Below are 12,768 nucleotides of genomic sequence, written 5' to 3'. Positions count from 1 at the left end.
TAGATTTGTTTGTTGGGCAAAGGGAAATGAAGCGGCGATTTAAATAATCGCTGCTTCATTTAAATTTACATGGCTGCCACACTGAGCTGACAAACAGCTGATCAGCTGTTTGTCGGCTCAGTGCGCTAGTCTGGACGGTCCCCTGCCGACATCAAAGCCCTTTGTCGGCAGCCCCGGTAAACCTCATCCCACGAGGAATAACGGGGCTGCCGACAAAGGGCTTTGATGTCGACAGGGGGAACGTCCAGACTAGCGTGCGAGCCGACAAACAGCTGATTAGCTGTTTGTCAGCTCAGTGCGGTAGCCATGTAAATTTAAATGAAGCGGCGATTATTTAAATCGCCGCTTCATTTCCCTTTGCCTACAACCCTAATCTACATGGCTCCATCGATGGAGCCATGTAGTCAAGACACAGCCCCAGTGTGCAGCCACCAATGGGTCTGCAAGAATATAGGCACCCCAAAACCAGAATGAGAAACCGGATGGCATCTCTCTACCTCTCCCCCAGGACTGACCATACATGATGCAAAAAACCTGAGGTGCTGGCATTGGCACCAGAAGAATGGGCTCTAGGAACAAAGACAGGACGAGGGAGGTAAGCATTTTCGGCTAGGAAATCCCACAGCTCAGAGTGTGGGGCTGGTTAGGTGTTAACTGCAGTGCCTGCATCTGGGAGACTGGCCAAGATCTTCCTGTTTATTTTAGCTCCTAGACTTCCTCTTTCAGCCCAGTGGGAGAGGATGGTGTAAAACGCCCTAAGCCGTAGTCTTGCTAATGCTGGTGGGTTCAGGTGTTCTGTGGATCCACTGCTACATGACATGAAAAGAATCCCTGGGTGGACGAATTACTGCAGGATTGTGTCTTTGGGGACCCAGCTCCTGTCCCTGTCTCCCTGGCTGACCCATGAGTGTCTGGGAGCCATTGGGTCGGTGAGTGAGTAGGACACACTCATCTATTTCCTGACCAGATCCTAGTTGGATTCCCAGAACAGGGTGGGGTTTGCTGAGTGCCATTACAAGTCAGGGATCAGAATCCTCTCCGCAGGGGACTATTGGGATGAGGTTATATCAGGCCCATAGGCAGGAATTTCTGGGGGTGCTTTTTTTGTAAATATGGATTGCAATTTTTGTAGATATAAAGGAGTTCAAAATAGTCATGCAATGAGTGTGCATAAGAGAGGTTAATGAAAAATTTGACTGGAAACAATGATTGGTAAAATGGTGTTATAACATACTAAAATGAATACAGTAATAAAGGTTTTATAGAAATTACCTTTCGGGATCACAGCGAGCAGTGTGATTGCCATGGCCCCCGGTACCCTCGGCCACTTCTGCCTGCTGCTGCTCTAGCTGCTCAGTGAGGCCAGTGCTGGGTAAGAACAGGCGGAGCCCCAGGTCCAGGCAGCTCATGGGTGGAAGGGGTGCCATTCCCCCGGCCCTGTCCCATTGCCACCAGCCCTGCCCACCCATCCCCCTGTGACACAGCACTCTCCCATCCCCCTAACACAGTGGTTTCCAACTTTTTGGCACTTGCCCCACGTGGTTCAATGCAAACCTTTCCGTGGACCACCTGTTGCTAAAGGAAACTCAGATAATTACATTATTACGCCCGAGCCATTTTACTAGTGCTGCAGCTAGGGAGAATGGTTTAATTTAACTACTAAGAAAGAAAATATTCATTTCAATTATTAAACAGACTAAGCACTTAAATTTCTCATGTTAGTTTATCAAACTTCGTCTTCTTATATTTCCGAAAGTTTGTTAGTCCCAAAAGATCTCAGAAATGGTAGAAGCTAGAAACACCAAATTTTGCACGGATACTACTAATTTCCTAACTTAAATAACTGGATTGGTTAGATCTCGAAATCGGTTCCCCCAGACTGCCAATTAGGCCCCCAGAATCTCAATTGGGCCACTGATTCGCTTTTAGTAGCGCCTGATCATAGGCATTTGCTGGACTCTTCTGTTAAGCATGTCACATAAACTGCAACTATGAGATCCTTTCCCTATGATAACAAAAAAAGTATTTCCAATAAAATATGCTATGTTAATGTCAATGATCATTCATCACACCTTTTACTGTATTTTCCCTGGGTGATGCTGGATATTTCTGCTAGTTTTAAATAAAGTAAAACATTAATTTATGTCCAACACAAAAGGTTCCCATGTTTTATTTATGGAGAGGTGGGGAACCTTTTTGAAGTCGGGGGCCACTGACCCACAAAAAATCAGTTGGGGAACACACAAGTGAGAAGAAAAAAAAAACACCTGATTCCAACCTCAATGATGTGGCTCCCAACTGAGACACTTCACACCTCTGGTGCTCCAGCCCCACTGGTGGAGGAGGGGGGACAGGGAGGACTAAGGTTCAGGGTTTCCCACAGGCCAGATTTACTCTTTTGGGGTTCCAGGGTTAGTGGATTTTGTGGACCCTCCCTAGGCTCTGGGTTGTGCAGTACAGAGGTGCCATTTCGGGAGGGTAGGGAGGGCAGTGCCCATGAACTCTGGGATGGACCATCTCATTCCCCAGACTATCAGGGAGTGAGGGGAAAGTACTTGCATTCCATGCATGCCTCTCACACCTGGATGGTGAGCTCCTTTCACCATTGATACTGGGGAGAGATGGGTCTGGAGAAGAGAGTAACTAAAATAATTGCTGACTTGCCGCTAGATTCAATCCTATATAGATGTACCACAAGAATAGAGGTAGTCAGTGGTGAGTGGTGCTCTGGGGTGGGAACCAGGACCACACGAGCAGGTGGCTTCAATATTGGTACTGTGAAAGACTCTTGAATCCTGGGAGAAACTGATGCCAAAAGTTAAGGAACTCTCTAACAGCCTCAAAAGCCTTGGTGTCGGCAGCAACAGCAAGGGCTCCAGAATCTGCAGTACAAAGAATTGTGCTTATCTTTTGGGGATTGGTCTCAGTGGACTCTTCTTGGGTTCTGGAGTCAATAATCCCTCCTGGCTCACAGACTGCTCCCAGGATGTGACTTTCTTGAGTGCCCCACTGAGTCCTTGCATACACTTGATGCCTTCTTCTCCTATTCTTTAGGAGACTTAATGCAGTCTTTTCTTAGGACTCTCTTAGAACACGAGGAGCATTCCTAACAGACTTGGAGATGCTTGGTACTCGTTCCAACAGCGGATAAAGTGCAGACTCCATGCGCAGGTACATGAATCTGGCAGTGTGTCCTTTTTCTGAACAGGGTTTAAACCCTCTGCAAGAATGGTGTTTGTCATTTACAACAGCCCTCCCAGACACTTCAGGCAGATGAAGTTTGGGTTGCTCACTGGCATAAACCTGTTACATGAATGGACAGGCCTTGAAACAAATGAATGGGGCATCACTACTGTACAGAATCTGGTACCCAACAAAGCCACCCATAGCCATACACTAAAAAGATAATATTCAAAATTTATTCTTAAAGCTATTTACAGATATCCTATGAAAGACTAACAACAAATGCTATGGGAACTGTTTACACTAAAGGAGGAAAGATCAGAAGAAACAAAGACTGTAACTGAGACTGACAGTAGGAAGGAACTGAGAGAGGAGCTGGGTGCAGCACAGCCCTGGATAGCTCCATGCAGTAGTGCGACCACACTACCAGAGGGCACTCATGCTGTGTGAACCAGTAGTGCTCAGAGGAAAAGCTCCAGGGTGCACACACACCTAGAGTGGAATGGACATGTGCAATTACTCAAAGAAGAAAAATTAGCAAAGTTTTAGACAGAAGTCAGAAGTAGCGGATGGAAGGAAACTGTGAAATACTTGTACAACTAATTCAAAATATGGGACACACTGATGTCAATGAAAATATTCTGCTTTTAGAAATTAAATATTACAGAACGTACTTTAAAGTGTGGCATACTCACATATTTTAATGGAAGCATGTTACTTATGACAGAATTACAAAATATTCTGCAGTCTGTGATCATAACTCACTTATAATGTAGTCTGTCAGAAACTCACTTTTTATTTTAGTTTATAACAGTAAACAAAGAAATTACGGCAGATATTCTGAAACATTAATGAAAACATAACATGGTGCTAAGGACACTCTTGATAATGTTTATAAATGAGTCCGAACAGAGTCTCCATAAAAAATTATTCATATCTTACCTCTTTTTTATACTAACTTCTTTATTTAAGAACATTTCCCCAAGTGTAAGAACAAAATTGCTAGTATTAAAATAATTAACACCAATTTTCAACTGCTGTATACAATCTGAAATTAACTATCTTGACTTCTCATAGTTCCTATAATGTGCACTTGCTGCCTTTTAAGGAGTTACAATGACTGTCCAATGTACATTTAACATTCCACTGACTTTAAATGTTGACATCAGCATTTGTGCAGTGGCAAACTAAAGCAAACAGATTAAGGATTATATATTGCCACAAAACAGTTTGATCCTATTTCCTCTGTAAATCAATGGACAAAATTCTCTTTTCATATATGTACAATAGGAATAGCCCTTCAGTATTTAGATCTCTCAGTGATGTCATTGTGAATTCAGCACATATGGGGAAGCAGAACAACAGATTTGAGTACCCATGTGGATCTGAGGGGAAATTGCCCCTACTATCATTAATATACTCATTGCAAAAGCTGCCTTTTAATGAGTTACAATGAATTCCAAAATGATATTATCTATCTTAAACTTTAACTTCTATCTGAGAAACCTATAATTCCGTATGTGAAAGAACCAATTTTAAAAGTACTTTCAAAACTTCTGAACTTCAGTCATAAGAGCTGGAGGACATAGATGATGTCTTCAGATTTGATCATACCAGTTCAAATGATGGTTTGAAGAGCTCTTATAAGCCCTGATCCTGTGCATAACCTTAAGCATGTGAGTAGACCCACTAAACTCAGTGGGACTACTCATGAGCTTGGAGTCAAGCATGCATAGGAATCTTTGCAGGATGAGGATCCTAAGTTCTTAGTAATTAATATATGCATTGTGATAGGATGTGTTTGAAATTGCCCCTTGTTCTGCAAAATAAGAGCTGCAAATCAAGCTATAAGTCATGAAATGGAAGGAGTAGATGATTTACCTAAGGAAGTTCTACAGTCATTGGGGCCAGTTTTATCATTTGAACCATTTTCTTGTGTTGAGGATCCCTTTTAACAGAAAGACCACATTCCTGAACAATTCAGATTCCTATTTGCTCCTTCTTGCTAATATCAAATGTCTCCTTGGTTGAAGAAAATGGGAAAATATGGCTCAATTGTGATACTCAGTCATAATACATTTTCTTCTAAGCTATATACTGACTACAAAATCTCCTTTCCTAATTACACACGATTTTGTAGTCAGATTGTAAAAATGGTAAAAACTAATCAAGAATAGATCTACATGCAAATATACTATTTACATAAAATTTTAATGACTGGATCCCAATTAACTAAATACCTGAAACAGATAGGAAAATAGTAATTTCATATAAGCTTTTTACAATAAATAAACAAAATATTTAAACCAAAATTAAATATAAACTTTAGATATTCAAAATAAAAAAATATAAAATCTATTTTGAAAACTTTTCATTGATTAGAGAATTACAATAAAACAATGTTATTATGAACTGCATTTGAATTTTCACATACAAAATTATTTAACTTTTTAAAAAACTTTTAAAGTTCAACAGTTAGCCAGCTTGTTGACATTTTTGCCTATGTGTAGGATGGTTACCTCCCAGTATCAATCAAGCTTTCATATACTGTTGTTAAATGAAATAAATCAAATAGGATTTGCATATATAATCAATCATATTAACAAGAGTTAGATTTACAGGGATACTGTGTCAAACTAATTTTGTCTTCATCAGCAAGTACCGATGTGACAAAACTGAAAATAAGATTTTAAATTCGAAAGATACATTTTTATGCATCTGAAAAAGGTCTGTGTCTTCTGTTACTTTCCAAAAGATCACTATGAAACCACTCACCAAGACCCTAAGAGCAGAAGTTAATTTCTGCAACCTCAAGTGGTGTTATTAAAATATGCAGAATATGTAGTTTTAACTTTTTTCTATACATTAGAAAATAAAAAGGATTTTCTTGTAGAAACTCAGCCTAAGAAATATCTTATGTATACTGCTAGTAAACAGTCACTAACAAAAATGTTTGCTGTACACTATAAATACATATAGCAGTCAGTATTTTTTGTCCTTGTTCAGGTGATATTTATTTGCTCTTGTCCTTCGGTTTCAGCTTTTTTCTCTTGACGATGGTTAGCTGCAGCCCAAAAGGTTATTTTTTTCAACACTTGTGGCAAAATTTTGGGTGGTAAGCAGTATATTTGATTATCTAAAAGGCTGGCATTTTTACCAATGCAGTCAAGGCACAATCTGAAAAAAATATCAGAATTAACTAAAGTCTTATAACCTAAAGATAAAACACACAAAACATCAAACAAACTTTTATGAAGAATATTAAATTAAAATATATAATTTATGTATAGTCCATTCCATAATAATACCAATGCTTTAAAACTGTTTTGAAAATATTTACACAGCATATTTATACTATTAACTAGATTAATAATTTTGTTTTTTTACCTACTGATCCAAGTAAGAATAATTCAAAGTGCCTTATGTTAAAAAATAATTAAGTTATAAAAAGTAGTACCATAATTATCTGTGCTAGACAATTTGTGCCACTATATAATCTAAACTCACCTGAGAAGTGAGTAAGGTTGAGTTTGAAAAATCAATAAATCACTGCAGTGACCCTAATGATGAAGAAGAAGAGGAACAATCAGATGAACGATCAAGATCAACTGTTCATTTAAGTTATCCCAGAAATATCTATGTATTTGTTTCAACAGGATAATATAAAATGGATTACCATATATATAACTGAAGTCCTTACATATTTCAATTAAAAATCTTATAAAGATTAAAAATAGATAACCTGCCTCTTCCAGACCCCTTATTTTTATGCCCAGAAAGGCAGGACTTTGGGGACATGTGACTTCTCTAACTTCCCCTTTCAGGCTATGTCTTCCGCAAAAAGTTCTTGCGCAAAAGAGCGTCCACACCTCAAAAACACATCGCAAAAATGATGAGCTTTGCGCAAGAGAGCATCCACACTATTGGATGCTCTCTCACATATAAAGCCACTCGGAACCAGATGTAGATGCGCTTTAGGTCACCAGTTGCTCTCAAGTGTCCATCCATTTACATTCTCAGCAAAAATGATGAATTATTTAAAAAATTAAATAAATAATTTTAATTACAAGACTAAGACTTATTAAATTTACTGACTGTGTCCAAGAAATGCAAGTCATCTTTGCTCCCACCAAAGATCATCACTTCTCCTTCTGTGCCAAGACAGGCTGTGTGCCACAACCTACAAACAAATTTATGAACAGAATGAATAGTTTAATAATAAAATAAATAAATAAATAATAATAAAAAAATCATACTTGATATTTTTGCATATTATCAGCAAAACAAATCTAAATTAGCTGATTACAAATGATTTAATATAGGATTCAGGAAAGCACACAACCGTTACCTGAATGACTATAACTTCATTCACAGCACATGATTTTCCCCTCATTTTTCATATCTCAAAAGATTCATTTGAATATAAATTTGAATAATGGCATGATAAATTTAGTTAAATGGAGCAGTCAGTTTTATAAATGTTATACATCTATTACTTACAAATAGATAAACTGAATTTTACTAGTTTTATACTACTTACCAACAGGAATTTTATTAAACTCTTATTGTATACAAATATTTCAGGAGGCTTCAACTCTCAGGAACTATGCTTGAAAGATTAAATTATTCACGTCTATACTTGTATAAGAAGATTTGAAAAGGAAAGCAATTTTCACTAGCCATTTTACCTTAAGAGAACTTACAGACCAACATATGAATGTGGCTGTCTGGCTGATTTGTAATACACTTTTTTATTATAGATATACACAAAAATACTTATATTGGTTTACCTATCATTACTGTACACAGAACACTACAGTGGAAAACTTACAAGTATTTTAGTAAATATTTACATCTAATAAGTATTTTATTTTTATATTGGTTTTCCACTTTTATTTTTAATTAACAAATACTAGCAAATGAGGATTGTAGGCTCTTTGATGTTGACTCTTATTCCTGAATTATAGGATTGAGTCTCAGAACACAGGTTCTGCCAGTTCCCATCCATCCTTTTTCTGCCTCACACTAATTCATGCATGATCACTTTCTGATTGTGACAGTTTTCCCACTCATGCTCAGAAGAAGTTTTGTTTATATTGTGTAATAAAATTATTCTTATACACTTATTTTATCAAAGATTAATATAAGTAGGTTTTCACTGTACTGCAGAATTCTCCAGGGTCTTGTTCCAAGTGTAATTCCACTGAGGTAAACAGGATAGTATGGGCGTAAATCAATGCAGAATTTGGCCCCTTATATTATGTTTATCTACTAAAAAGTATGCATAAATGGAATTTTCATGCAAAACTAAATTCACTCACATTTTCTTATGTCATTCATTTCAGCAATTATTCACTGTTCTCCTTACACTAAACTGTATCCCACCTTTTCTCTTCCTCATACCTGTAGATAGATCTGTCTCTGTCTTATCTGCATTAGGAAAACTCTGGCCTGGACTTGATCATCGAAGAACTCTGGAAAGCCTTTCCTGCCTTGACTTTGTTGACATTCTAGCTTGAAACCTGATGCTTTTTTCTATAGACTGATAGAGTTTATGTCCTCTCACAGCTGCTCTAACTTATCACCTAAACATTCTAATAAAGCATGTTATTTACAAAGTACATAAGCTGAATCAATGTAACCTTTTTACACAGACCCTCTAACTAGAATTATAGCGATCACATAGTTTATTCTTTAGTTAAACACTGGGAGTTTATAACAAACAAAAAAATCATTCTGAAAAGAAACTTGGCATGCAAAGTCTTAGCCTAGTTGCAATTAAAAACCAAAATTCTTTTTTCAACAAGACACACAAGTTCAGTCAATACTGAAAATTTATAGTCAGAGTGACGCTTCATTATGAATAACTAGAAACAGAAAAACAGTCTTTTATATAAATTATTCTTGGGGATTATCATAAATGAAAAAGTTTTGTATGAAATTCAAGAAAATACATTAAAGAACTTATGCATGTGATACAAGCTACATATATACATACACACACATATATATATGTGTACATTTCCCCCCCCAACACATTTTAAGATTCTGTTCTCAAATTCATCCCACCTCAGAAGGCCTGCATAATGCATTCTGTGTTCTGAAGGCCCTGCAATAACCCTATGCATATATGAGGAAATAGGGTACGGGTAAAGATACTGAAAATGTGCTCTGCACCAAATCCAAATAGGTCAGCATGTACAGGGATTTCCAGTGTGGGCCAGATTAGAAGCCAGTAGATCTGTGTTTATATGGCCTGATGCAAAGCCCACTCAAGTCAACAGAAAATCTTACATTGATTTCAGTAGTTCTGCATCAGATTCATATCAATCCATTGGTCAAGAACTTGTGTCCAGGGGCCACAGGTACCATTCTAATTTGTAGTCTAGAGAGGTGACTGCACCTTTTGGCCTGCCCACCTGTCCTGACTCTGGACATTCATCTACAGCTTGATTACTCTATGGAAGGCAGTGTACTCCAGCAACTACATTATGAGAGGCAATGTAGAGAGGGAACTGTACTGGGAGTTAGAAGACAACTGTTTTAATTCTGACTCTGCTGCTAACTTGCTGTGTTACCCAGGACAAGTTATTCCATCTCCCTGTGCCTCAATTTTCTTATCAATAAAACATGGATAATGATACTTATCTTCCTGCATAAAGCATTTTCAGGTCTATAGATGGAAAATGCTGTCAAACGATTATTAATAATACTTAGGCATAAAGGTGTTTTCCTAAATTTCAACCATATCTGATGTAACAATCATATTATAATTTAATTAAATACATCAGAGATATTGGGGTCGTAAATCATTCAGAAAGAAACCAGGAAACACCCTAGTGAATATATAAAGTCCTTTAAAACACTGGCATTTATACAGTATTCTGGTTTCTAAATATAGGGAATACTAAAAATGTTGGTAAAAGTAAAAAAAAGTTTATCCTGAAGTAGTTATTTTCAGTGGAAGTCTGTATAACTTCCATGTCCAGACTTCAGTCAGACATGGAAAGAATCACACATTTCCTTGGCTCTGATTTCCTTGAAATTATGTTTTTTTTTCTACAGAAGCTCTGAAAAAAGTCTACATTTGCAAATCTGAAAGAGGCAGACACTGGATATCTGAAATGGGCTCCTTTTGATCAGTAACTGAATCCACTTAAGAAACATTATAGTATTTCAAAATACGGCAATTTAAATCCAAGCACTCTTGTTTTGTATTAAAAATAATTTATGCAAAACAATAAGTGTCATTAGCTATTTCTGTTTAGGAGAAAAAACAGAAAGAACTATTATTTAAAATTCCCTTTGAATCCTAAAAGAGTACAACATCATTTCCCTGGTTCTGTCTCTTCTAAAAATAATAAAGTTGCATGGTTTGTGTATTTGTATACTTCTGTTAATTAGTAAAAGTGTTTGCATTTTAAATAATAAATCTTGAAAATAAAAAGACTATAACCTAATAATGAAAAAAAAATAAAATTACTTAATAAAGCAAGCTATTCAATTCAATTATGCTGAACTCATTTTGTAAAAAGTTTTGCTAAATACATTATTTTAAAGGCAGATGTTGATTTAATGCCTTATTTAATATTTGAAAATATTCAAAAAATTCAGCAAATGCTGATTTTTTTTTTATACCTAGGTCTACTCTTAGGTAAGTGGGTAAGTTGTTTCCATCCATTTGTTGTGACACTGTGAATCCAACCATCACCTGCAAAAAAGAAGAATATGTATTTTAGAATTTATTCTTGGGGAATAAGATATTACCTTTTGTTTATATAAAGAGCTCTCCCATCTGTAATGCCTAGCATCCAAAGAATGACTAAAATGTTCATGAATTAATTACCATAATTTCAGAATCTTTGTGACTTAATTCGTGAGCTCTTTTTTGTCTCAGAAGAAAAAGTTAGCTACACTGAAATCTGGAGTTAAAAACACAATATAAAATATACAAGTCAAATCAGAGACTATTTTGAAATGAAAGGACTATATTCATCACAATGAGAGCCTGCTGTGTCCCTGGGACTCTACAAATCTAACAGTATTCCCACAATATTCTCTCATTTTCTTTTGTTGTTTCTCCTCCTCCTTCTTCCAAGTCTCCTTTCTGCTTGAACTCCAAGGTGCCAGACAGTGAAGAAGGATTTAAGGCCTTAATTTTGCATAGTAGATATTTCCATGCAACAAAAGCAAGAGTGACACAGACTACAACAGGGGTAGGCAATCATTTCTGAGCGGGGGCCACTTCAAAATTTTTTGAAGTGGTTGCGGGCCACCCCAGAAGGGCCTCAGGCAGAGCCTTTTAATAGCAGTAGTTGAAAGGGCTTGCGCCTCCCCTGTGGCTCCCAGGCATCACATTAGCTGGGGATGGGAGCTGAGAGCCCTTTCAATTTCTCCTATTAAAAGGGCTTGCTGCTCCTGGCTTCGCTGCTAGTGCGTTGCCTAGGAGCCAGGGACACATGAGTCCTTTCAACTGATTCTATTTAAATGGCTCACACCTTCCCTGGGGCTGTTGCCGGCCAGCCACGGGGACGGTGCAAGCCCTTTAAATAGAAGCAGTTCAAAGGGCTCGCACATTGGCTCCCAGGCAATGCACTATGGGGTGGGGCCTAGAACAGCTGCATGGGCTGGAACAAAGCCAGAACCGGCCCGCTGAATGGCTTTTGCCCACCCCTGGACTACAAGCATGAATTCCAAAATTAAATATAAAAATGATCGTTTTATACCTTAATGCAACAAAATTCCTTAACTACCCTGACTGACAGCTTTTCCTAATATCCAACTATGCCATCTGTGCTGCAATTTAAGCCCACTGCTGCTTCATTGTCCTCGTCTCAGAAGTTAACAAGAACAATTTTTCTCCTTGTAATAACCATTTATTACTTGAAACAAAATACAGGACTATGTAGCACTTTAAAGACTAACAAGATGGTTTATTAGATGATGAGCTTTCATGGGCCAGACCCACTTCCTCAGATCAAATAGTGGAAGAAAATAGTCACAGCCATATATACCAAAGGATACAATTAAAAAAAAGTGAACACATATGAAAAGGACAAATCACATTTCAGAACAGAAGGGGAATGCAGGGGGGGAGGAAAGGAAGGTGAATGCCTGTGAGTTAATGATATTAGAGGTGGGGAAGAGTAGATGTCTGTGAGTTAATAGTGTTAGAGGTGATAATTAGGGAAGCTATCTTTGTAATGGGTAAGATAGCTGGAGTCTTTGTTCAGGCCTCCCCGGAGAGTGTGGAATTTTAGCATGAATGCCAGTTCAGAGGATTCTCTTTCAAGTGCAGATTTGAATGTCTTCTGAAGTAGGATGCAGGTGAGCAGGTCATTGAGACAGTGTCCTTTCTGTTTGAAATGGCAAGCAACTGTTTTTTCTGTGTGATCCTGTATAATGTCTGTTTTGTGGGCATTGATTCTTTGGCGAAGTGTCTGAGACGTTTGTCCAATGTACATAGCAGACGGACACTTTTGGCACATGATAGCATAGATTATATTTCTGGAGGCGCAGGAATATGTATTCTTGATCTTATAACTCACTTGGTTAGGCCCAATAATGGTGTCAGCAGAGTGAATA

The 12,768-nt window shown here is 37.6% G+C and overlaps 2 protein-coding genes across 2 annotated transcripts in view; both read right to left on the bottom strand.

Moving 5' to 3' along the window:
* The window catches only part of ARF6 (ARF GTPase 6), a 202,436-nt gene that overhangs the window by 114,512 nt on the left and 75,156 nt on the right, over positions 1-12,768 (bottom strand). The gene's annotated exons all lie outside the window — the stretch shown is intronic.
* KLHDC1 (kelch domain containing 1) overlaps positions 3,865-12,768 on the bottom strand; it is a 51,948-nt gene continuing 43,044 nt past the window's right edge. Inside the window, exons 10-13 of the mRNA XM_075926145.1 lie at positions 10,822-10,894; positions 7,279-7,363; positions 6,691-6,743; positions 3,865-6,360 (exon numbers count right to left, since the gene is read on the bottom strand). Of these exons, the coding sequence (XP_075782260.1) occupies positions 6,186-6,360; positions 6,691-6,743; positions 7,279-7,363; positions 10,822-10,894 (386 nt within the window). The 3' untranslated portion in view covers positions 3,865-6,185. The remainder of the gene's footprint in view (positions 6,361-6,690; positions 6,744-7,278; positions 7,364-10,821; positions 10,895-12,768) is intronic.

The sequence above is a fragment of the Pelodiscus sinensis genome, chromosome 4 (assembly GCF_049634645.1).
Source record: "Pelodiscus sinensis isolate JC-2024 chromosome 4, ASM4963464v1, whole genome shotgun sequence".
Taxonomy (NCBI): Eukaryota; Metazoa; Chordata; order Testudines; family Trionychidae; genus Pelodiscus; species Pelodiscus sinensis.
The sequence above is the reverse complement of the archived record's forward strand: the minus strand, read 5'-3'. Positions and strand labels throughout refer to the sequence as shown.